The 26,892-nt window shown below is 46.4% G+C and overlaps 1 protein-coding gene and 1 long non-coding RNA gene across 5 annotated transcripts in view; one reads left to right on the top strand and one right to left on the bottom strand.

The window, feature by feature from the left end:
• Positions 1-18,544, bottom strand: part of LOC124175080 — a 36,047-nt gene extending 17,503 nt beyond the window's left edge. The window contains exon 1 of the long non-coding RNA XR_006869084.1: positions 15,742-18,544. This is a non-coding gene — a long non-coding RNA (uncharacterized LOC124175080). The remainder of the gene's footprint in view (positions 1-15,741) is intronic.
• The window catches only part of LOC124175078 (transcription factor Sp9), an 89,022-nt gene that overhangs the window by 48,393 nt on the left and 13,737 nt on the right, over positions 1-26,892 (top strand). The window contains exon 1 of one of the 4 annotated variants that reach the window (XR_006869081.1): positions 14,208-14,711. The exons of 2 other annotated variants lie outside the window; for them this stretch is intronic. Coding sequence is in view for 1 of the 2 variants with exons in the window: in XM_046554942.1 (XP_046410898.1) it covers positions 14,628-14,711 (84 nt within the window). In the remaining variant the exon portion in view is untranslated. Of the gene's footprint in view, positions 1-14,207; positions 14,712-26,892 lie in introns of those variants that run through there. One more of the 4 variants, XM_046554942.1, reaches the window with a different exon arrangement.

Here is a 26,892-nt window from a genome sequence, read left to right as displayed (position 1 = left end):
TACCTACATTTGTACGCCGCGGCGCCGGCCTCGCTACGCAGTGCCCACATATCGTCTGTGCCGAGGGAAAGAGAAGCACCCGTAGATGGACGAGAGAGGATAACGAGACTTGGGACTTTGACGCACAACGTGGCCGGAAGTACGCGACACTTGCAAGCGTGACGTTGATGCCGAGGGTCAGCGAAACGCGGACATCGCGAGCATAAGCACGCTGATTTATGACTCGCGAAACGGTTATTTCAGACGTTATAATGCCACTTTTCGCCCTCCGCGATCGCCCTCCATTTTATTTCACACCCACGCTCTGTGTTTTACGGTGTTTTCTCCCCCCTCTAACGCCGAGGTTCTTATCCTCTTGACCCTCCATCGCCAACTCCTACCATCGAGCTGCACGAACCAGGCATATTTCACCTTTGACTCATACCACTTCGTTAAGACGTGCGCACGTACTTTCACACACGGCAAACTCCTCGAATGGGACGCCATATTGGTACCAGACTGACCGGTGGATTTTTCATGCGTTACGTTTCGACCGGCGCTTCGGTATCACAGAATTTAACCGCTTCTTTGGCTCATGCGTTTTGCGCGGAAGCATTTAGCTGGAGGAAAAAATTTCACGATACTTTAATCTGGTCAACAGTTGAATGAAACATTGACACCCTAAAGTAGTCTATCCGAACATAAAGGACTGGGCAGTTCTGAATAAAACTGTGATATCTCCAAACGGACAAAATTTTGTTCGACGTACTAGAAAAAAAATGCACCAAATTCAGGATTGAAGGATTTGTTTGAGGTCAGAATCATTTTCATCTGCGGCACAATGATATTCATGACGTAGTATAGAATCTGAAGATTCTATTACCGTTGCAAATCTGAGAATGAAATTATTTGGTTGAGGAGAGTTGAAACTACCGAAACGTTAGTCGCTAATTGTGGAGCAGGAATTCTTCCACATATTGGTTCGAGAACGCAAAGTTTTGCGCAAGCTGGTGACACCGAAGTTTATGAGAGTAAATATACGTCCCATGAATTTGACGAACTCACGATGATACTTTTACCAATCGCGAACCGTTCCTTAAAGCCACACGTAAAGTGAATGTAAGATCCGACGACGATTAAATTCCGGCACCAGGAACGGCGGATAAGTACTCACGTGGCACACGATCTGGTACAAAGATCCGGTACGTAGGTATAAATAAAGAGCGTGCGTACCGTACGCTGTACCGACACTGAAATATCGCTGTGTGATTCGAATGCCTGAGGCGAGGCGCGAACGTAGATACGATAAATCTTGACAATGGTCGAAACAAAAGGAGGATCGGAGATGTATAATACAACAAAAGCGGAGAACGGTCGAAAGAAGAGGAGGAATCGTTATCACCACATGCGCGGCTGCGCCCGCAGGAATGTTTTAATCGCTGCTAATAACAGGCTGCATCTGTAACAATTACCCACATACTGCGGCACACGTGGCGGCCGGCCGGGGTGAAACGGTGCCCGAAACCGTGCGGCTACCAAATGATTGATAAGTCCATAAAGCATCGTTTCCCTTTCCGACCGTGCCGGTGTGTCGGATGGTGTGCGTGCGAATAACCAACGTCCGTGTTCCTGGCCGCGGGTGACGTAGTGACGAGATGATGACCACCCTCAAGTCCGAATCATTGTGATTACAACGCCCGCGTAACCCGTAAATGCAGGCGAAGCCACTGCCACCGTTGCAGCCATCCCTTGGCCTCGGCTGCCCCGATGCGTGCTTTAATTGTCGGTTTGCCACCGCTAACCTGCACTTTAAACTCTGCCTATCCCACGGAAGATTCGATTTCGGATCATTTCCATGCCTCGATTGGCTCCGGAGGGATCTTGACCGGATCCGCGTTGCTCCGCAGCGGACGAACGATCGTCCGAGAATCGGTAAACGACTTCATCGATCGAGTCGCACGACTTGCGAGGACTCGTCATTTCGGTCGCAAAGGAGCCTCCGTCGATCGGTTATACAGAGCGAAATGATCCGTTACACTCCGTACGGAGATGAAGAGCGCGGCGATCTTCTTCCTCCCTGGGAATATTTCTCTTTTAATTGCAGGCTGCGTGGGGGGAGGCTATCATTCTTTCTCTTCACGGACAGAGCGCAGAACGTATCCTCAAACGCGTTCGAAACTTAGCGAGATATAATAACAGAGTGCGTCTGTCTGTGCTTGGAAGCTTCGCCCGTCCGTTTCGTCTGATCCTCTGGCAGGTTCAACCGGCGCACAGTTCTTCTTCTTCTTCTTCTTCTTCTTCTGCTACTCCTCTTCTTCATCTTTCGCTTCTCTTCATAGCCGGCACAATTTTTCACCGCTAGAAACGATCTCTCGCTGTTGAAACTACACAACGCCGCACTCCGGTATCGATGTGTCCTCGTTTTTTGTCCGTTGTGCCTGAGCTTTGCTGCACTCCATTAATCTCCGCTAACCGCGATGTGTACCTTTGTTAATTTCTGGAAAAATTCTACCTCCACCTGGCCGGATGCATCAATCTATACCTCATATACCACCGTGAACTAGCTCACTAATTCACAAGAGTATCAGCTGGGTGGCTAATTGCCTGCAGATACGGTTACAAGCCGAGGTTATACCTTATAATACATACATACACACGTATACACGTGTACAAGTTTTATATCCTAGCGATCCTGTTAATTCGCTTATCAGACAACCTGGCAGCCCATTAAAATATGATTAGAACAACATGCACCTCGTTAACCCTCGGCGTTAACGTCGATGCCCACGTGGCTGAAGCCACCACGTAACGACCATCGGACGCCTCGCGTCTTCGCTTATTTCTCGTGCACGTGGGTGTGCTGTGGTGGCCAATCGACACATTTTTCATCCAGCGCCGCGTTTAATCAGATTTCCAACTCGGCGTGCCTTCGCTCTTCTAATTACATAGATCTTTTGCCGAGAGGCGTTTACCGCCCTGATGAAACTGTGACGTGGTGGAGTTTATAAATCTCCGGCAGAACGCAGCGTCGCGACTTCTTTTTGCTGCAAGCTTTCGTCATCCCAGATGCTGTATCACGATTTAAATTAGATAATACCGTTTCCCCGTCGCTGTTACACAGCTTGCGTTTAATAAACCGGTGTCGAAACGTCCGGGGATAAAACATACCTGTATTAAGCTTAGCTCAAGTCGCACTCAACGTAACTCCATCCTTAAAAACCATCGTCCTCTTTTTCTCCACAAGAAGCCGCTCACCACCCAAAGGCGAGACGCGATTTCGAATTTGGAGCACCCAGCGTCGTCGCGGACCAATCCTTTCGGTCCTTCCTCAACACATATCGGTCCTCGGGATGAATGAAGACTGCGGGGTTCCCACTGTATCGAATTACACGCCGAGCAAACCAAGAACGAGGTACACTGCTATACTCGCGGTGCTCGGGTACAATATTGAGAATAAATTTCCATTCATGCGAGGGGCACCCATTCACCCGTCGAGCCAATTCAACCAACGCACAAATGCGTCACGTGTATGCGTGCATGTACCGTCTACGTCATAGACACGCATTATATGCACCGACGATGCTTCGTACCGACGTACCAATTCCGCCAGTATATCGTCACGAATTTTACGTATTCATCATCACATGCTTACACGTATACGCGACTCGACGACCTGTTGCACGCTGAACCAAATTGTACCCTCAAAACGTCATCTATGATATGACATGATAGCCGGATTTGAATAAACTGCCGTTTTCGTGTGATCGTTGCCGATCAAATGCCGTGATTTCTAACTTTCTGTTCTCGGTTCTTGGTGCTTCGACGAATATCAAGCACCTTTGATCCTCTCAATATTCTGGCAGTTGAAATTTACGTGTCATACGTTTGTCATTTTCAAGTGAGAGAATTACGAATCCGGTAACTTGCGAGTAGCTTTAGTTACCTTTCGTTTTAAACCTTTGCAATGGCTTTTAGAGATATTTGGAAACGTTTATCGTAGCCTCATTCAAACATTCGGACAAACGAATGAAACCTATTGCGAAATTCGCGAGTATTGTTTCACTGAAATTCGACGCTTGGTTATATCATTTATAATACGGCAATGACTTTCGAAAAACAAAGCGGCCACTCACCGTCGATCCATTGAATACATTGCATTATGATACAATTATTTGAATTATTCACGATACACAGCGTCGCACCTGACTAAGTTGATTTATCGTATGGCTAATGATTCTGCAAAAAATATTCTTCAGTTACGCGATGTAAAAACCGTTCCACTCACAATCAAGTATCATCATGCAAAGCACGTCACCCTGAATTTGCACCGCGCGTATGACACGACGGGTTCACGCGTGTAATTACACGCGTACCTGTTTCACCAACGCCCTGTGGTATTTTTCTAGCACATGTTTCTTCTCCTTTTTCGTCTCACTGCTTTTTTTTCCCAGTCAGATTGTCGGAGACGAACGTGTACCGAGTTTTTTTCCAGCGTGGTTATGCCTCGCATAACTCAAGGCCTGAAAATCTCAACTCGAGACGTCGCATATTATATAGCTGCCCACGTCAAATCCCATCAAGTACAGGTTACGACGTGGCATCGAAGCACCAAGTACGGTACGCGAAGCTTGTATATTATATCTCTGTCTGAATTCGCGGTACGATGATATACATGGGATGAAAAATTTCACCAAGGCGTCCTATGGATCGTTCGAAGAATATGCGCATAGCCTCAAGATTCGTTGACCTATCGAAATCTTTAATGTTAAGATCGTGTCGGTGTATGTAGAAAGTTTCGCGTTCCTCCAGGAATTCCGATAGTGTCGCATAGGTATCTACGGTATGCGCGACTAAATGTCGTATATTAGAATAATTTATTCGATACGGTTCCCAACGCTCCCATAGATTGCATGTCTCGCAATACCTGCTGCTCGTTCCATTGTATCAGAGCTTTTTGCTCTTTAACGCCATATGCGTACCTACACGCTGATCGAATTTCGCGATACAGGCTCAACGTATGGTTCTACGTTTACTGATATTTTATCAACTATAATATTATTGGTGATTTACTTTTTCCTGCAGATGATTAAAAATTTAATTTCGGATAGTTCATTATGTTCTGTTATCAACTATTTGCGGTTTCCTGAAATGAGACTTAATATTGCATCGAACGTATTGGCAAAACGATCGCTGTGCTTCTTAGTTCTGATTTGAAAATTGCTTGAAAATAGTATTCGACTTTTGAAAAGACACGCCAGCCCCCCCAGTGCGTAAATACCAGAGCTTTTTTGATCACCGTCGTTTGATTACGGTTCTAAAAGTCTAGCGTTTCCAGTGTGTAAGTAATCCTACATTGGGGCTGATTGAAAAGCCCGCAACCCCGTTAACGTGTAAGAGAGGCGGGCGTCTTGCGCAAGCGATCCGTTGTACCAAGACGCAGAGAGAGAGAGAGAGAGAGAAAAAGAGAGAGAGAGGAGTAAAAAGGAGAAACGAAATAACCGGGGCTGGGCCGAGGAACGACGTGTGTACGGAAAAACGTAAAAGATCGCATGACCGTGGGTGTGCCACGTGATCCCCATGGGTTTTAATTGGTCGAGCCGAGAGTCACCGGCGGGTCGTGGTTGGGGTTGTACCGAGGAGGAGGCTCGAGGGGGGAACGCGAAGGGTTTTCCTCGAGAGGCGAGCGAGGGGGATATCAAGAAGGCGAAGGTAAAGGCGAGGGCGAGGGCGGGATGGCGAACCCCACCAGCAACACCTTCTTCGATGGCAACATGCATACCGCGTAGGTACGACGAGGCGGGTGCGACACACGCGTGCGTTGCACGTCGGGAGAAAGAGAGAGGGAGAGGGAGAGGGAGAGAGAGAGAGAGAGAAGGGCGAAAGAGATGACGAAGGAAGAGGGAGAAAGAGAGAAGGATAGAGGAGAGAGGAAGATCCGCCTCCCGCGAGTCGTGCCCCTTACAAGGGACCAAAAAGCTCAGTTATAATTGTTGCCGACCCAGAGACGCACGCTCCCGATTCTTCCTCCTCCCGTGTCCTATCGTGTCAAGCTCGATTATCGGTGTTCTTCTTCTTGTTACCGTTCTTCTCGTCGTTGTCATTCATCGCCGCGGTGTGCTGCTCTCCCCCCTTTCTTCTCCTCCTCCACCTCCTCCTTCTCCTCGTCGTCGTCCTACTCCTCTCCTCCTCTTCCGCCTCCATTACTCGTGGTGCTCTTAAATTACTGTGATTATCTCTTATTGAACGATATACGTGAGACGACCTTTCGGAACGTTATACCTATTGTGACGGTCGAAACCTATGTCGAAGGTGGAAAATGAAGAATTAAAGGGCATCCAAGTCACTTGAAGAAAACGGTCGGCAAGAAATGTTTGTTAAAAAGACAAAATTCAGTTTCTCCCGCATTACAAACTGAGTTTATCGGCTCGTTCGGTAACACAAGCCGGGAGTACTGATCCGGTAAATACCAGCATTACATTTATGACGCGAATGAGAATTTCTTGCATCTGAATTCTTGCTAAACAAGTCGACCGATAGCCGCGGGATTTGACAATCTTGAAAATGTAACTCAATAAAAAATTCCCGTATAATCAAACAGCCGACTCGTGTATGTGGTAATTTTCCGAAGTGTCCATACCAGCCATCGACGTTTTAAAGTACATATTGACGTCTCGCACGTGTGACGGGTGAAATTAAATAGCGAAACTCTACATACGGGGTGGACAACTGCTGCAGGGTGTTTCCCTAGCGACGGTTCTCGTCGAATTGTCGTACGCGACGAGGAGAGATTTCCGCTGAAGGCTTTCGACTGAAAATAATCATCGCAACTTTACGATGAACTGCGCCTACCAATACCCTCAGCCAGCTCACCCTCAAGGAGCGGTAATAATGACTCCAAACCTACCCCAGCAGAATCACCATCCAGCAACTGACACGGAATTCCTCGAGGTATTTTCATCGCCATTGCAATACATTAGTGATTAGGGCATTGAAAATGTGGAAGCAACCGTCTCGAAGTATGCAGATTTTTATTTTTTTTTTCTAACGATGACCGCGCTGCATCCTCGGTATGAATTTTCAAATCAAGGGTCGCGGAGCTTGCGTTATTATGTTAAGGCGGGGGTGAATTTGGATTGAAAAATAATTAAACGTTCAACCGTCGATGCGTCTGATCCACCGATTGACAGAATAAGACCCCGGGCGACGGCGTCCTGGGCGGATCGGTTCCACCCCCGCTAATTGGTCATCTCCTACCACCTAGAGAGTCACCGTTCAATATACGCGCGATATTCGACGAGTTCAAATCATCGCACGCACCGCCAATTTTACTTGCAGAAATCAAATTTATTCCCATATTCGAATTGGACCTGCCAATCGAATTTCCCCCAACGCACTTACCGACCAATTTCCACGGACTCTCAACGCTCGACACTCGCGAACCTCGTTTAGACGTATTTTGCAAAATCCGTGAGGCGATCCTTGGTAGCTAAAGGTATTTAAAGGCAAAAAAAAAAAAAAAAATTTGATTCTGTACGACGGTCAAAAAATGATTGCGGTAAAATAAAAATAAACGAATTAAGTCACTTGTTGGTGGTTTCAAGAGAGAAAAGGAGTAAATTTTGAATACCTCCACGTATAATGTAAATGTGAAGGTGTAAACTCGTGCGAATACATGCGCACAACTATATTATATGGGAATAGGTTTATAGCTTGAGGATATTAATACAAGGGCTCCATACGTAATTATAGTGATTACCGCATTGCCAGGGGGCGGAGAAAGGCGTCTCTTAGTTTGCACGTCATTTTGCAATCTCAACTTGCACGAAAACATCTGCATCGCTATATTACGGTTCATTAAAAATGATTATTTGAAAAATCAATCTATTATTCCCTGCAGGCTTGAAAACAGTGTAAAATACGCAAACCAATGCACCACCACTTTACCTTTACATCTTTGCGACAGATTTTGGCCCGGCGAAAGTTTCGGAAAATTTACCTCGTTTGAAAGTTTTCTTTTTTTTTTCGTTTTTTTTTTTTTTTTTTTTTTAAGTCTTTTGTATTCACGTACCACCGTGAATTAAAAATCGATTGCAATACTTATACCATAAATTCACATGACTTTTAAACGCATTGAGTAACGCGATCCTCCCGTAATTTGTTCACGTCCTCGACGGCATTGGAATATTTTAATAAAGCTGTTTAATTCGGAGACGGTCGCATGGCCTCGTAAATCTTTGTAATCGTTCGACGCGTATATAAGTGCCGTACGTTACATAAATAAATTACACGATTCACGTCACTTTATACGCGCACGCATGTATACGGAATACCCGGTATATTCGCACTCTCGAAGTTACAATGATTTCAACCACTGCCCAAGTTCATAACTGCAGTCTTGAATGACAACAACGAATGTGAGTAAAACTTTGTGCGATAATTGTTTTAAAAAATACCAACTTCGCTCATTACGTTCTGAACACTGTACTTTTTGATCTCGAACGATTGAGGCGCAACAAATACCCGACTATCTGACACGTGTAAGATATAACGTACCTAGTATAGGTACGTTTAATTATTATCGTTACAAACCTCTTACTGCCTGCATGCTGTTATTATCACCATTATCAGTAATTATACTTATAGCTCGTGCAGACAACCGGTAAACTTACGACCGTAAGCCTGGATTGATGTCTGTATTTATTTTATCTTCGTACTAATTACTTGTAAGAAGATGATCATTATTTTGCAGTCTAGCTTAAATAAAAATAAAAAAAAAAATAAAACGTGAAGCAGCAATTAGCGAAGTCGAAAATATCTTTCTCGTGATCTTTGAACCGTGCAGCATTAAATTGCCGTCTTCAAAGAATCGGAAAACTACTCAATTTGTATCATCCTGTAGAATAAGAAATATTTCTTTTTAAGCACTGTTCACGCCCTTTGAATAATCTCGTGTAAAAAATCAGGTGCAAAAAGTGATGTACCAAAGTAGTAAAAACTTATCTACATATATTTGTAATATCAAACAGGATAATTTCCGTAAAAATTTCGATCATCTCAGGCTGTTTGGATTTTTTCGAGGTCGAAGATGTAAGTGCGCATCGGAGTTGAAGGGTGGGTGGATCTGTGGTGTAAGACTAACTCTTCGTTGTCGGCATGTGCCGGGATTTGGATGGATTTATGGAGGCGAGAACTGCAATCATAACATCGGCCGTTTTCTGCGCCGCTTGTCTAGCGTCTTCAACTATAGCCTGTATAACGACGTTGGAATATATCGAGGTGTGTTACACGTACATGGAAAAGTGCACGGCATGCTGCAGTCGCGGGTCTCAGAGCTGCGCGAGGCTGAGATCTTATGGTGAACGGTACACCTACTTGCGGGAAACCGTGCGAGCATTGTATACAACCCTTTGAATAACGCGGTTCGCATAAATCAACCTTATTATACGAAACGTATTTTGCTCGTTTCGCGAAAATTTACGAGCTTCACTTTCATTGCCGCGGATTGTATCTGGGATGAAAATACGCACCTAGATATGTCACTTAGCGGCCACGAGTTGGAGGAGTGTAAATTTTTTCGCGCTGGTTCTGATTGCGAGTAAAAAACAATGTTCAACCCCTTTCGCTAAATAATTTGGAAGCATTGCGAAAATAGAAAAGTTTGAAAAAGTGATGAAAATTTTTTCGATCTGCTCTCAATCGTCTTTGTTGCGAACAAAAGATGCATCAATTCAAATCGAAGAACAGAAAACAGTTTTCTTCGAAACGTCTATAGGCAAGTGACGAATATCTCAACTTGCACAATATATTTGTATATTAATTTAAACAACTTGTCGAGAGACAAAGAATCGAGGGTGTATCAAGGGCTGCTGGTTCGGGGGAAGAGAACCGAGCTTGAACGAGCTTGCACCGGGGCGAAAAAGCTCGCATACAGGGAAAGACATATACGTGTGTACGGTTTGGCTCATCAGCGTAGCGAGGTCCGGGTAATTATTAGTCCATCAGCATCTTTCGCTCGATGGCCACATGGCAAAAGGCGAAAGCCAAAAGGCAAGCGATGGATCCTTGAGTCTGAACTTTGCCGGGACAAGGCCGCCCTGTTATTATTAAGCCCGCCTCCGTACCCGCGAACCCATTTTCATTTCTATTTAAACCCCGAGGAAGCCCACGCGTCTGCCAATCAATCGGGAAGAGTCGATTCGATCGGAAGTCGATAAGTATAGATTTTTACTCCTAATTGACTGACTTCTCTTGTAGTCCCGCATGAAAATAAAGAAACCTCTGTTTACTCGCGAGTCACGATGCGTTACTGCAGTTTTGACGCGGCGCTTACATCCACCGCCTTGGCATGAATACTTTTGAGCGAACAGAAGCACTGGAGAATAATACAAAGAACCCCGAACGAGAACGCATCTGCGATCCGGTTTACGTAAAACGTCGCAATAAATCAGACAAAGTAATTTTTATTTACCCTCACAATTGGGGCAGACTAGGGAGAAAGGGAAAATGGAGAGAAGGGAGGAAGGAAGGAAGGAAGGAAGGGTAGGTTTTGGTCCGAGGCGTGTGTTCGACCCTGATGGATCCACTTCCCTTTTCATAAAACACCACAAAGCCTTTCGATAGCTTGTCCGTATATTGTTAGCGCTTCGCGTGACGTAGGGGAGGCGTGATACGCCCAGGCTTAGACAAACTTCCCCGCGTGTTCGTCTACTCGTACTAATTCGCACAGAGCGCAGGACCGTATTGAGAAAATCGCCGTTCGAAGGGTCGGAGGAGAATTTTTCAAGTGAAACAAAAATTGTCGATAAATCTAACAGATACGGACGGCGCAATAAGATTTTCTCAGCGTTCATTTCGCGATTTCAGTTGCGTTGAATCGAAATCTTCTTTCCTGTATTCCAACTTTTTATTTCTTCAGCGTGTCTCCACGGGCAACGCGATAGATGATCTTCTTCCGAGCTGTACGATTAACCGTGGGGAGTGTAGGTATCACGGACCTTTTGTCCAGGGCAACACGCGATGTTCGCATCATCGTCGGCGAGGTATCGCGAGTGAATACTATCGAGTTACAAGGCCAATTCGTGCTGGCTTGCACTTCGCACTTCGAGCTCATTCTCGAAAAACACCAGATCAAAGGGGAGGAATTTGAGGGCTCGGAAAAGTACTTCCCTAACTTGCTTAAAGTGTTTAATTACATCTGATAACTGGAAAATTTTCACTACAAGCAATTGGAGCAAGATGAATTTTAGTACGGAACGAAATTGTTATTGAAACTGGGAAAAATTGTTGGGAACAAGTTGCAGACCCACTTTTTTCAATGCGATTGCAATATTTTTTGTCCAGCCAGCCTCTTGACGAAAATACGAGATCGCTGTCACGAGGTGGGTTAATAATTTATGCACGGTACGCGTTGTGTGGATATGCGAAAACCGCGGAGATCCGTTCTCCTTTCATCTTCTCAGACAGGACGAAGTTTCGTGGCTGCTGCAGCTACACGGTCATGAATGATCTGCGATTATGTGGCGGTCTGGTCTGGCCGGGTTGGCGCCTCTGTGTCCTCCCATTATGGGGAAATTAGGAGCTAATGCAGCGCCGACCGTAAAGTCCATAGAGCGTCCAGCAGCGTAGGCTGTACGAAATCGTGAGAAAGTGCAGCGGAGAGTTAAGTGATGCGTGCGAAAAAATCGCGGAAAGTATAAAGAAAAAATAATTAAAGAGATGAGGAAGGAAGGAAAAAAAAATATCTAAACCGTAATCACCCGTCATGAAGTGGATAAGGAAGGCGATTACGAGGCGTGAAATTATCGCACCGATATCGGTAATCCCGAAACGAACTAAGCCGTGGGCGAAAAATTGACCACGATTCGATTGATATTAAAGAGAAGATAACCCGAGCTTTAGGAAGAAAGGAGAGAGCAGGAAATGACAAATTAGACGAATTGTTATTGGTGTAACGGAGATGTATAACCTGCAACACTACGCTATTGACCTAGGAAAGGTAATTGACGTCCTCTCTATTCTACTACATCGAGTGTATTATACTTCGTTCGGTACGTTCAAGCCGATACAGGATTTGAAATTCAAACTCCCCGATTAAAATCACATTAGAAGTCTAGGACGTTGTGGGAACGGTCCGCTATTTGGCTGACATTATACCCTTACACACAGCCATCGCCGTAGATGCATGATACGAGCGGCTGGACGCGTGTGTAAGGTCTCGTACGATAGCTGGTTCAGATTTTCATAAAAGGTATCGCATACCTGAACGTTCTATCGAAATTGTTGTAATCTATTCGGGCATACATAATTAATACGTAACCGTTTTTAAACGCCCTTCGTTTGAGCAGCGACCCAGTCACCTCGACGCAAAATCTCTGAATTCGTGACTCGAGTAGGAAGAAGTAACGTACCTGAGTAAAAAACCAGAGTCATCTGAATTTCGCAATATTTTAACACAAGAAAATATCACCCGCGAGGACGAAGAATTTCGTGCGATTAATCTCGTGGTCTAACAATCGCTTTGACGATCTTTGTAGGTAAAAGTTACACAAAGCCTCGAGAATATAAGCTACGGCAAGCGCTGGACTCGTAAGAATTTCTTCCGACAAAGTGCGCTGGAGAGGTTCATAAGTGCAATTGACAATCTCTCGATGGCTGTCTGAGTATATGAAGGATGAAAACAGCGTGGTGTCAACCTGCAGTGAATGTATAGTGAGAAAGCTGTACGAAGATCGAAGGCACGGTTGAAGGCAATGCTCGACGCGTCGTTCAACACCGAAGTAACTCGACTGAGTCCGGTGCTAAGTACCGGTCACGTCAATCCTTGGCTAATTTGTAAATTGTACCACATAAAAAGTGTTGATATTATCGTAAAACTTTTTACGCACAGGTGTGGATAGTCGGTATGCGGTTGCGGTAGCCAGGCAGTAGGTATGCAAGTATATTACACGTACTATGTAGGCTAGCATTAACTCCGCAAGTTGTATTGTAATTTGTACTGTATTATACAGCTCCTCAAGAGGAATATACCTTGGCGTGTGCCTCGAAGACTGTCTCGATGCGTTATACGAGCTTATGAGTGGTAGGTAGAGATACGACGCGTCGATCACTCACAATCGTAACACGTTTTCACCTTCGGATCGATTACGGTGTGTCAATCTCTACAATTAATATCACGCCCCGCACGAATACCTACGCGTACGAAATTACACCGGTGGTTGGTCACGTGCGACGAGTTATGCGATCGGTTTCGATTCTTTCATCTATACCAGATGCCGGTTTTAACGAAGAATTACTTCTATCGCATATAACCGCGGATACGTTTCATTGAGAACAGACTCGAGGTCGTGCGAGTGTAACAAACCTGTAAAGAGATCGAAAAAATTTTTCCTTCGAAAGGTTTTTCCTTTCATTTGCGTACGAGCGTTCCCAGTAGCAGCGAGCAGCTGGCGCACGGTACACTTCCAAGCGTGAATCTCTGACCGACTACTGAATTGGTCGGCGCAGCTCCGAGCGAATGGCACACAGAAGTATGAGCGCGGAAGGCAAAAAGCTGAGGATAACGGTTGCAACTGCTGCAGTGCCAATTATATCTGCAGCTGGTTTTCTCTTGCAACACCGCAAGTTCGATCACCGGTGTTCTTTGGGTCGTTCGGTGCGCGCTCGTATAACTTAACAAATAACACGTCTCGAAACTACCCTGGGCAAGCGATTCCCGTGGTCTTTTATTGGCTGCCAACATGAACGTTGATGACTTCACAATGAATCACGCGATCCTCGGAGTGCGAAATGCGAGGAACTCGAGAAAGGGATCCGCGGCAACGTTGCGACGGAAAATGGTCCAATCCGCGTCACGCCGGTTCGCCACGCGACCTCCGTCATTTTGTCCTCCATTGGTCGGGTCGAAAAGGGGACCAAATCCAGAGCCCGTCTCCCCGGGCGGTGAACCGCGGAGCATGAGTCGAACCCATCGACGCGCGTTCGAGCTCCGGTGACGATAAGCGTGACCCGCCGCGGGGAAGAGCGCGCGTGTCTCCCTCCAGGAGTCGCGGCGCTGCGCGCGCATCGCGGCCCCTCGATCGGTGGGGGAAAGTTAAAGAGCGGCTCGTTCTGGGGGCGGCGAGGGGCGACAGAAGGCGGTAACCGATCCGCGGGTGCCCCGCCCCCGAGGGAACGGCCTCTTTTCTTGTCGGCGTAGAGAGGGGCGGAGGTCGGGGGCAGAGTCGGGGCGCCTGGGATTTCCCCCATTTCTCTGCCGCGGCCCGAACCCGATCCTGAGCTGGTCGCCAGTCTGTCACGGGGCTAAGAACGGGAACCACACGCGCAACCGGTTCCCATGTTGTCCGGAATTTTTATCGCGAGTAAAATCTACCTGGCCCGCACCGCTGTCGTCGGCTGTCACGTCCGCAGGGTGACCGCGTACCGTACGACTGACCGATTTTCGGAAGTACCTTACAGCCAGTGTCACGTGCAGGATAACAATTACTTTCTCGATCTGTGATTCGTTTTCCTCGAGTTATACTCACGGGGCTCGCCCGAAGCTCGGTTAATACCCGCAAGGACTTTCGAGTAACGACCCTTAAGTTCGTCGAGTGCTTCTTGAAAAAAAAAAAAAAAGAAATAATCAACAACGATTCGTCAACGTCCTCGAGATGCTGACCGACATGACTCCGGCGGCGGCCGGACAGCTTTATCCGCAGCTACAATCCATCGCCAAGTCCCCAGCTAGTCACGTGGTGAGTTGGAACGCTACTTCGTTCAGAAATTGACTCTTCTGTCGGCTGAGCTTTGTCGACGTCCGGACAATGTGGCCCGGTTGCGTGTCGAGATAAAAAAAAAAAAAAAAATAACCGCGTACGAAGTCGATTTCATCATTCAGGGCCGAGACAAGGTTCAGAAAAGACGATTTTGAACCGAATGAGCCACTTCCGCGGAAGATCGTTTGTCTCCCCTTCGCGTTGTGGATAGACGATCTTAATCCTCGAAATCCCTGGTAAAACCTCACGAATCAAGTGCCGCTCAGACCGGGATTTGTCGCGTTTGCCAAAAGCCAGTACGGTGTATACCCTGTACCCTGGGGATGATAAGATCGGCAAACTCTGCCTTGAGGAAAAGCTGAGTAAATTAGCACTTGAACCTTCGGGACCTCGATTTGACTCTTCAACATCGCGCCCATCTCGCGCGGCACAATACGGTAAAAAGTAGCGAAGAAAGAAAAAGGGAAAAGGATCTGTTAATCTTTTCGATGATGTGACAGGCACCGTAATCTTATCCAGTTCAAATTTGATCCTTGAGTTAGTAGCTATAGCTCTATTGCGGAGAGGATAATCCCGTTAAGTACCGATCATCCTGGATGATCCTTCGTGTTTTGACAGAAGAGACGGTCGGCGGGTGCGACGGTGAGTTTCGAGGTACGGGCGACGATCTACGGCTCTATTATGCTACCAGCAAACACGTGTTGGTCTGCTCTAGTACGAGAGTTTTCTCGTTTTACGACTTGCCAGAAAAGAGAAGACCCTTACCCGGGCTGTGTGAAGATCGTATGCCGCAAGATGATTTACGAGTAGGTGCGGTAAAAAAGTAATGAAATATATGGGACTAGGAAGGAACGAGAAAGAAAACCAACTCTAGAAGAATATTAATTAAGTGCTGAGAAAAATCTTTCTGTAGAAAGCCGAAATTAATCTTCGCGCAAAACATGTATTATTAATGGTGTATCCGATTACAGTTGTCGATTTTTCAACCCTTCCAAAACTGTATACTCACGTTTTCTACAGAGCCCAGAACTTTGTCTCCTAGTTTCGAAGCCTTGCGCTTGTACCGCAGTGTATTTCATCGGATCCTTTTCGTAATTGTGGAAATTGGGGTCCCTCTGATCTTCTTCTCAGTTTTCTTTCTCTCCGACAATTTTCCTGCAGCATACGACCCGAACGTATCGAATATCGGCAGACAAAGGTCCTTGCGCAAGGTTCTCAAGGGTCAAAGAATGCTGCTGCAGCACGGTCTAGCCGAGCTCGCAGGTGCTTTGAGGAGCCAATTATGGGTCTGATCCTTTTGTACGCGGAGGATCCACTTGACAGGATGCTCAGGACAGAACTAGATACTTTGGCCTGCCCACTTCCTTCCTCTCGACACCTGAACTCCGCGTTGCGAGGTTGAAAAACGTATCGATCCATGGACAAGTAGATAGTGTAAAAAAAAAGATAAAGAAATTTGCCATTACGCGTCATCGTCGTTCGTCTATTTATTTCCCGGTGTTCTATTCCCGTCAGTCAAACTATCAACGAAGTTTTGCTCGTTGCGTGGATAGGTAACTCATACGTCAAGGAATACAAAATTCATTCGTTCTCAAGCAGTGCAGAGGCTCGACTAGTCGAGTCTTCAATCTCATGGCCTATTGATTGCATCAATGATAGACGACAACTTGATAGTGATGGCTCGTTATTTGTACCATCGGTGAAGAAATGCCAGTAGCAAGTTCCTGAATAATGCACACAGAGTTTTAGTTCTCAACGTCCCGTCGCACGGAACTTTGCGTACACTCGAAGCTAGAGGTTTCTGCATAAAAGATAGGCTTCGGATACCGTTGGAGTCCCGTTTGGAATGACTTGACTCCTGAACGGGAAGGCGTGCTTCGTCTCGGAAACGAAATCGGTCCGATTCGGACCTGTACGAGGGTTCGGTGAAAATTTAGGTCAATGATTATTTCTTGCCTCGAGCACCGGATCATTTCCTTTCTCCCATTGCAGTGTACGGAAAAAATGTTGGCCAACTCGTTGCGTGGATTACGGGAGGCCGGTTCATCGAATAAACGCAACGAATTTTTCTACCTGTCGTCTCGATCCCTGCGCGGATGAACCGTAATGCACTTTACTCGAGGTTCTCGAATCCCCGCAGCACTCGAGGAGCAATGGTAATCCGTGTATAGAAAGAAATCTTTGGAAGCACAGAGCGTCGAGCGTCCTCAAAGCGTGACGCCGTTGACATTTTTGAGTGCAACAATGGGCCGCAGCCCGGCATTTAGCGGAGGGAGCGCGTCCCATTCGACACAAAGTTTCTCCACCCCTGGAACCGGGCTCCCGGATCCTTTTGGCCTCTTTATGCCGTGCCCAAAGTCCTGTAAGAGGCTTTAACCAAAGTGCCGGATGTCGCGGAAACCTTGTCCCAATTTGTCCCTTCGACGTGTACGTATGCAGACAAATTTTCTCTCTCTTTCTCTCTCTTTCTCTCTTAGCCGCAATTTGGCTCCAGGCCCTCCAGTCGAGGTATTCCTTTGTTCACTTCTTCATCGCGTTCGATCGCGTCATCGAAAAAGATATCCTCGCACTAATTGTCCTTGATGCGTGTTTGGCACGCAGAATATACGAAGCCGATGATCTATCCTTGGGAATAACATTACCACGAGACCAGATCGTGGTTTTTCGTTGAAATATTTTAACACCGTTGCAAGAGAGTCTGACTGACGGTTATAATTAAATCCCCGTCCGGCGTTCGTGCGATATGATCGCGGCGTGGTTTAGCTAATTGAATATCTACGTACGTAGGATATCATTCAAACGCGAGCCCGATTCGCGATGATTTCGGCACCGCATTTTCGCCGGAATTATCGCCGGCGGCCTGCTCGGACAAACACTCAGCCGACACGTTTAACCAGCTCGTTTCGCATTGACACCAGTCCTACACTGCAACGTCGACCTGCGAACCGAGCAACCGGGTGGCAGATGTTCGAGGTGACAACATGGCCGCTCTTCGTTCCTCGTTCCCTGTTCACAGTGGGCACATGGATCATGCACACCCTCAGAACGTATGCATGTGGACCGCACAACGGGGCGACAAAACAGTTTGAAAAATATGATCGATCGATCCCTCGCACGCTCGTTTGTCCGTGCCTCACACATGCATTTTTTATCCTCCGTCGTCGAGTGCACAGCGCCACCGCGTACAAAACCTTTTCCGAATGTCCGTCGACCGGGCGTCAGACCAATAATTACAGAGAGTGCACTCCGCACTTTTTCCGCATGACGTAGAGCCTATCACTCGCGGTTGTGCGGTCGGAAATAATAACCGGAAGTCGTATACCAAGAAACTGTTATTCCCCTGCCGAACCGTGCACAAGGTTGTCCCGTTCTCTTCACGCTGTCCAATTTCTTCTCCCTCGCTCTTTCGGAGTCGGAAGGATTGGGAATGAAAAAATTTGGCCCGTCATTGAAACGGTCGGACGCTTATTGATCAGTCATCGGGTCCGGGGTCACGGAGAAATTAATAAACCTAGTTGTGCGGCGTGATTTTTTTATCGGCGAGAAGGAAGAGCTTGTAAGATGACCGGGGATCCCCCGGGGCGCGAACCGCGACACCAACCCGGAGGGGAGCGTGCTTGCAAGCACCCGTAGCGGGGTAATTTATCCATCCGTCCACCCGACGATATGTCCGATTGAGTTTGACGACCGTGGCGAGAAGAATATATCGGGTCTTCCGAGCATGCAGCGTATAACGCGTATAACACGTATAACACGTAACGCTTAACACTGTTTTGCCGCGGTTCGGTTGCCGTACTTTTCAGTTGACACTCGCGATACTCGAGGTGCGCGTTAGATTGCATTCCAGGCGATAAAAGCTAGGTCGCGATGCCATTTCATGAATATGGAGCAACGATAACTGGTAATAAGGCTGGTTTCGACGCACGCGCAATCAACTGTAATTGTTGTTGCACTTTTGCATCGTTATCGTCTCGGACAAGAACTATGTTGTAACATTGTAGTTCACAGATACGCAGTGCATTACCGCCGCTTTTATCTTTACGACGTATCAATTTGCGCGCAGAAATAAGAGGGTTGGACGGAGGAGATAATTAAAGGGGGGAAAACAAACTTGCAAAAAGGACAGAAAAAAAATAAAATAAAGAGAAGAAACAGAAACTCTTTGCAAGGAAATCGGCTCACACCCAACGGTAACGATTCAAAAACATCACGCAACGTCGTATTACATCGGAGTCAGGCCAACTGAATCAACGGCAGTAAAATTATTTTTCAACGTTGTGAGAAATACGGCAATTCAATTCTACATCGTTTATTCTCCGGTTTATCGTTATATTCCATAAGAACAATTTACTTACATACATATATATTCTCGTACCGCTCAGCCTTCGTTCGCCTTCGTTCGCCCTCCACTGCAGCCAGGGTCTTTCAAGTTGTAACATATAAGGTGAGCGGAGTATTCGTGATCGAACGCCTCTCACGTGTTTGTGTGATAATCGTATGCAAAATGCCGAACGCTCGAAGTGAAGAAAGCGAAGCAATCCAGCGAACGAGCGAGCGAAGCAAAAGTATCATTTGCTGCAAGCTCCAGGAAAGAAACGAAGGAATGAACTACGCGATGAATACTCTCCGAGGGAATTATCATCATTAGCCGTTATTATTACTGATGCCGATGTTCAAACTCCCTGGTGAATATCACTCGTAATTGGGTGATCATTGCTCGCTGTTGGTAATTAACCGTACATGCGCAGGATAATTCATTTGGTAATAACAAATAACCAGCTGTTATTTCTCCGAGAGTTGCATTTTATTGCAGTTCTCTGTACCGTGTTGAGGACAGACGATAAAAAATCTTTTGCACATCTCTTTTTCTTCTTCCAGTTCCTTTTTTTTCCCCTGTACTCGGCATGAATATTCGAACGGGGGAAAAAACGGGGCCAAAACTTGCCGGTAGAACAATACGAAATTTTAACGGTTTCGTCAAATCTTCCGCTGCTCGTGACGGCCCGAGGCATGATACACGGCTTTGTTACGTACGAAATCGATGCCTGTTTTTGGTGTTCCTTTCGTCGAGAATGAGGACCGTGAGAGCGGATCAATTAAAATGAAGACGTCACGTGCAGGAATTTACTGACTGCAGGTAAAAAAAGAAGAAGATAATTTTAAAAAAAGCTGTGAAAAGATAGAAAAAAAACGACAGGCTTACTCATACACCGTGAATTGAAATAAAGAAATACCCGATTCTCCGGTGATGTATTTTCCATACGAAATCCAGTCTACTTGGACTCGTGAACGTTGACTGCGATATAATACTTGAACGCGTGACGGACGGCTTTTATAGAGTCAAAGTCAACAATTCACCGTGAAATAAGCAGCTAAATTTATTACAGCGTCATCCCGTCCCCCTCTTCGCGGATGTTTATTATACCGCACGCTAGCTGCTTGACAAAGTGTCTCCCAGTGGGTTTATTCCTTCTGCTTTTCCCCGAAACGGAAATGCGTATGTATAAGATGCAGGGTTATGAATTTTTATGGAAGGCACTGAGTCCGCGTTTCCGAAAGCGAGCCCATGATCGTATAACATGTGAACTTGATCCCTGGAACCAGGAAGGCGCTTAAAATTCGGGTCAATCCTTGGCCGGATTTTTCAAAAGCAAAATTCCTCGACAACTGCCCGATACCTTTTTCGAAATCACATCAATGTTACAACAGCGAATGTAGAACAAGTTCGCAAATCGACTTTTGTATTTCCCAATCTTATTTGCCGGCACCCGAGGCCATCGATGACTTACGAACCTTTGTTACCGAGCCCTTAACGGACGCGACCCCTTGACGGCAAGGGCTACTCCCACGGCTTCTGTCAACCGCTAAAACGTGAAACAATAAATCTGCGCGGGAGCCTTGACGAGGCGACCCTCTTGCGGGAGGGGTTCTTATAGGGTTCTTATGGGGATGATGATGATGCCTCCGGGGGGTGACCTAATATGTCACAGTCTGTTGCAGTAATCTCGAACCGACACAGCCTCTTCTTCTACAGGGTGTTGCTGGTTGGTTTTCGTAGCGGATATCTCTTCGTCGACGGACGCCCTCAGTCCGCGTGAATATCAATAGCATGGGAAACTTTATCAGGCATCCCAAGAGTCGACTGACTTGACGAAAAATCCGTAAAACCATCGGCCCATCTGTTTACTCGGGGATAATAAAATTGGACACTGTGTATGCGGACCCCATTGATGCCGTCGACGCACCGCTGGACTGTGTCGGTGCACAAAGCGATGATAGACGTACGAATGTGCGGGGAAGCTGCGGCATTTGCTCCTAATGGAGCGATTCAATAGCGACGATCCGATAAAGCTTCGGGGGGTCGTTAAGCTCGGTGCACTTGGGTATCGTCCTAGTTTGTTCTCGGTCGAGAAGTGCACGGTGTTTATATTGTACCCACTCTCCCGACCTCAGGCCATTGACAAACGGCACGCTGAGCTTTCATCATTGAGACGTGTACGAAGGCCGCGTTGGTTTTACCGCAGACGGGTCAATTTGTATTAGCATATGCCCGTGATTTTCCGTCTCCACGAACCCCTCCTTCCCAACGAGAAGCAAACGCTCGTCGATGGAGACGTTTCGGTTGCGGGCAGAAGAACCGAGGCACAATGACCGCGTGATTTACTGCCGGTTTGTTGCACCGCTGTTATTTGCAACACTCGACTAGGCAGGTACGCGTGCGCTCTTCTCTCGTGCCATGCTCGGCACCGAGTTGTTACGGCAATCTATGTAAATTTTCACGATACCAACAAACCAGCCCTGCCTGCCTGCCAGTCGGCGTATCTCATCGCCAATGCGCCCACAATTACGGACTGCCATGCTCACTTACACAACGAACGCTCGTTTGCCGGCACTAGTTTCCCGGCAAAGTATCTACCAACGTACCTACGCTCGGTACTTATTCAGTTAGGCGCTTGCACACCACCGCTTCTCGGGGCTTCTTCTCCCCGGCGAGAATTTATGGATCGTTTCTTTATATTCTCTACAGGGTCAGTGTTTTCTAAATAGACTCTCGGAGCATTCCGTATTGTAATACGGACTGACCTTTCATCTCCGCAGGATTCAATTTTGCTTCAGTACCTACTTGTGTATGCAGACGTTTCTATTAGGCGATTTTTATACAGGTTCTCAAATTCCGCGTCGAATGTTATATTTATCAACTCGATGAGAATCGTTGTCTCCAAGCTTCCTTATCTTTCCGAGTACTGGATGGACATCCGCGTACCACTGGATTTGCGATGTTTCTTATCGTCCGGTAGAGCTTCTTATCAACCCTAACGAAAATCCATCTTTCACCTTAAAACGGCCACGATAAGACCCGGTTGACTCACATAGAACCGTATATACTTGGGTCACCTACGCACCTTCTGACAAATTCCATACTGGTATCGCTAGCTTAACTTATCGGTACTAATTTTACAAATTATGACTGACTGGACACGTTGCGACTCCGCAGTAATCGTCGATTGCCCTTAAGTGCATGGAAATTTTCGATCGACGATATTCAAAGTAAACTCTCATTGCGGTCGGATGTTGGCGTAGCTGCAGCTCGCCTATCTCGCTCTTTATTTTTGCATCATCGTAAAGACGGTATAATGATAGACTCAAGTAACCAAAGAAATGAAAGTCGCATCGCAAAGCGCAGGTGTCGTTGTGGTCAGACTCGCTACTACGTGATCCCATTATCGCGTGCCCCATTTTTTTGCCAGATTCTCCGTACGAACTCGTTTTATTTCGTTGCTACTTATCTTCCCTCGTTGAGAACAGGCGCACGCGTCGATAGCTTGCTTCCTTGATCTGTAAGGTACAGGAGTTTTTTTCCGACGATGAACTTGTATACAAGCGTTGCGACAACCTGGGATCCTTGGCAGGAATGGAGTTGTCATTTTTTTTTTTTTTTTCAACTTGCAAATAGTCGGATCGCGCCAGGTGATAATTAAGCATTACCGCCGACATCGGCGCTTCTCGCAAGGGTAAACATAACGCCGTGTCGTCACCGCAACATGTCCGAATGTACGTGGATATGGAATTTTTTAGTCCAACATTCATTTGAATACGAATTTTCAAAATGGCCATCCTCATGGCTTCATTTCGTTAATTTATTTCCGTGTAATTACGCGGCTGGACCCTTTGGCGGTGCGATTTGCATATCAATTTCTTTGTGGCTCTCATAATTGAAAGACGACCGCGCGGGTCGAACCGAAGTCGGTTAAATAACTACGCGGAGCAACCCGAGTTCTGGAGACCACCGCGTTATAGTAATAAACATCTGGATATACGGTCGTAAGTGTTCGGTAGCCCTGCTTAGATCTGAATATTTTATACTCCTCGACTTCCTATTCCCCCCGCCGGAGATCAGGGCGCGGTTAGAACCCGACGAAAAGATTCTCGCCGATCCCGTGAACCCGGCCAGTATTATTTTTCATCTTGATTTTCCACTTTTCACCGTCCGAGCCGCGCGTATGTTAAAATTAGGAGCGACAACGCGGTAGCGACTAGTCTCTAAAATCGATTGGCTCTAACAGCGGCCTAATTAAGAACTACTAAGAACGATTCTTTAAAAAGTACGTCGTTAACAAATACCTACAAACTCTTTTCCCGCTACCTATATTATACAGCTACCTCAAGCCTGCAGCCTCGGAAGACGTAAAAGAGATCGCCAGAAGGCAACTCGACTCGCTCTATATGCTAATGCGTGGCTTCCGATATGTGGGCATAACTTTACGCCTTTAACCTGACTTCTGCGAGAAACTTGGGGGCCACACCTATATTTCTACCGGGAAATTTTCTCGAATTTTTCACTATAAAATTTCCATTCGATTTCACTTTGAGTTACGGTCCGTTCAAATTTTTCCACGGATAGTATTATTATAGGAGGCTGGACGCGCCGAAGACTAGAAAAATAATGAAGTGGAGGGAAAAAACATTTAATATTCGCTTGCAGATAGTAAAAATTTCGGGAACTTACGCGCGTAAACGGACAGGCAAAAATACGGTTGGCGATAATAATCGCGCGTTAATAAAACTTGGGTCTGGCGACAGTTCGGACACCGGCTCGCTAATTGGGTGCACATTTTTACGAGCCACTAAATTACTCGATGCAAATGCAAAGCTTCCGTCAAAGCTGCAGTTCTAGAAGCGCATACCTCGAAAGATTTACCGCTGGCTCATTACCCTAATGAAGACGCGCTCAGTGTTGAATAACGCGCGTGATGTTGAGAGATTTCCAGTCGAACATAGCCGCGCGTCCTGCACTTCATTCGCAAATTTCATCAGCCAAAAATTTTCCGTCACAATGAATTTGCGTTAAAATTCACGAAACTAGGTGTAATAAATTCGCAGCTGCAGCAGAGCGTTTTGGCTTCAGTTTTTAACGACGCGCGTTAATACGGAGCTAGGGAATTTGAATAAATTAATAAAGAAATGAGAGGGAAGAAAAATTGGCCAAGGTGAAAATAAAGGAAATTTTTTATGCGGGAACCGGGAGAAGAGCTTCAGTCGTGTTAACTGGCCGCGAGTTATAGCCGCGCTGTAATGCGCGTTTAATATTCAGCGCCGCCATAGCGACAATTTACGGGACCTAATGAATTGGCAGCCCTGCCTCCTCGCCTCATCCGATCGTTCTTCTCCTTTATCCTTCTCGTAAAACCTTTTCGCACTCCCGACGACGCCTTTGCCGTAGTCGGAGATAACTTCTCCGATCACGTAAGCGTCGCGTTCGACTCGGAGAGGTTCCAAAACTTCATTTTCCAACGCAATTTCCAAGTCGTCCTGCGATCCTGCCAAAGAATATGATCCTTTTAAATTCCAGCCTTGCAGTTCCGGGGGATCGCGTGTTGGGGAATATAGATCCCGGATAGATCGCCTGCCGAATTTAGGATAGGATTATTTTTCCAGGTAGCTCAGAAATTTGGCATAATGACGGCGTTCTCGCGTCCTTGAAATACGTCCTCTTTTTTTGCATCGTAAACGATTTAAACCCTTCGAAGAATCCGTTTCTGCGCACGCGGTCTGTCGTACAAATTGTTAAATAAGAAGGGTGAAATTAAAGTTTCAAGGATGCCACGTCATCATCCCGTGGCGACCAGACGCGAACTGTTTCAGTCAATGACCTAAATCTGGTCCTGAATTTAATCCCTGTAAGGCGAAAAGGTCCGCCGGAGTAGGAGCGGATAAATCAAGGTAGCTTCTTGTTTGCCCGAAGGGACGAACTAGCGTCGGGAACCCTTTATTACTCGTACACGAGTAGGATGCATGGACGAGCTGCTCATCGCCAGACCGGAGAGCGGCGGTCCGTGTAGAATATGGAAGCGTGCTCTCACGGTGGTTTTTAATTAAAAACATAATTTAGACCGAGGTATATAACAGGTAGCTCTGTTCTCTTCTGGTGGGAACTTACCCAAAGGACCCAGACACCACTCGCATTATACATAATATCCACGGCGCAAGCATCGTCTACGCGGGTGACCTGGACCTCGCCAGGGCGGAGCAGGATCGGTAGTCTTGGTCCAGCCTGCGGTCACTCATGAATAACCCCATTAATTGCGCCCTCCGAAGCGTTAGGGGCGCACCAAACGTCCATCGAAGCTTGGCGATAGCTCCGTTCAATCGCATTTTGTCATCGCCGGAATTGGCCAATGGGAAAATCGACTCTGGATATTATTCGGCAACTATGGCTGACCTCGACATGCTAAAGGCTTTAATCGTTCGGCTCGGGAACTGGTCCGTTCTTTCCAGTGTTGACAAGTTCGCAAAGCATGAAGGTGAAACCTTGAGTACGATGGGCTTTATTGAATGTATTCATTCGAGTTATTTCGGAGTCAAGTTGTACGGTTCGATGACGAAAAAGCAATTAGCGTGGTTCGGAAATGAATTCCACCGTTCGTTTTTCCTCGGGATTCCTTCGGTCAGGCTAAAACAATAGCTCTGGAAACAGTAACGGAAGTAAGGGACTAAATCGATTTAGGTTCTAGTTCGAAAGCCAGCCCCTCGATTACCGTGTCACTAAATAGGACGAGAGGCTTTCCTCGTACACACTCCGTTATACCTAATATACCTTGCGGGTCGTGGTCAGCGAGATGTGGACGTACGTTACGTGAGAAGCTGCTTTCGTCGGAAAGGATAAAAGTGTGTTAAAAATCCATTTGTCCGAGTTGCCGCTGTGGCGCCGGCTTCTCAGACACCGCTAGATAAAAGAAACGGCGGCGCGTGCCGCCGGAAGCGTCGCCGTATCGTCGATCGTGTCACCGAATAACCAGTTCACGACGTTGTGCGTTTAATTGAAGAGTACCCAAGTGCGTTCATCGGGCAAACGAATACCGGCTATCGCTGGCTTCTACAGCCGAGGAGATAATAAAAATCTCTTACTTTCATCCCACGCGTACCTGACGCCCGATTAATAACTGTTATTTATTACGGAATCCGCTGACTTCATGCTCTGGTCCGAGTGCAAACATCCTTTTTATCGTTCGTTACATTATATGTAGGTATTTCACAGTTTATTCCGCTACCCACAAACATTTGGACCAAAAACAACGGAGAATTCTTTGCTGTGAACTAACGTGCTTACCCGCGGTTGTTTATACGAGTAACGAGCATGTCAAATCGTACATTAAATGCTCTGCGGCTTGTTCGTGACTCGAAGGGATCTTTCTGCGTGCAGCGCGTGAGTTTTCAAAATTAAATAAAAGGGCCAAGGCGCGATTCTTGTTTCCCGCGGCTATCGCACGTGCATTAACAATCCTCAGAATCAAGTGAATGTCTGACCCAATTTTCAAGTCGATTAGATTAACGTGTTGTGTTTTTCATAATTCACACCGAGTAGAATCTTATTCATGTTTTTATTTTATGTTCCGTTAACGAATGTAATGACAACGTTTCGGATCTAACATCTGACTATCTTCTCGGTATAAAGTCGCTGTATAAGTTTTTTTTCTAGTTCCATAATCAACGCGCATGTAATCAATCCAGCACTCTCTGTTCCGTTGTTTGAATTAGTAGTAGATGATTTTCAGCCCGCATGGCACGAAGGTGTATAAATTAAATTAAAAAATATGATTCATGTTTGCGCAAGATTAATTATCGGTCGTTGATCGCGGGTGACGATTAAATTTCGTGACTT

Source organism: Neodiprion fabricii, chromosome 2 (genome assembly GCF_021155785.1).
Source record: "Neodiprion fabricii isolate iyNeoFabr1 chromosome 2, iyNeoFabr1.1, whole genome shotgun sequence".
Classification (NCBI taxonomy): domain Eukaryota; kingdom Metazoa; phylum Arthropoda; class Insecta; order Hymenoptera; family Diprionidae; genus Neodiprion; species Neodiprion fabricii.
This window is presented reverse-complemented; position numbering and strand designations above follow the sequence as displayed.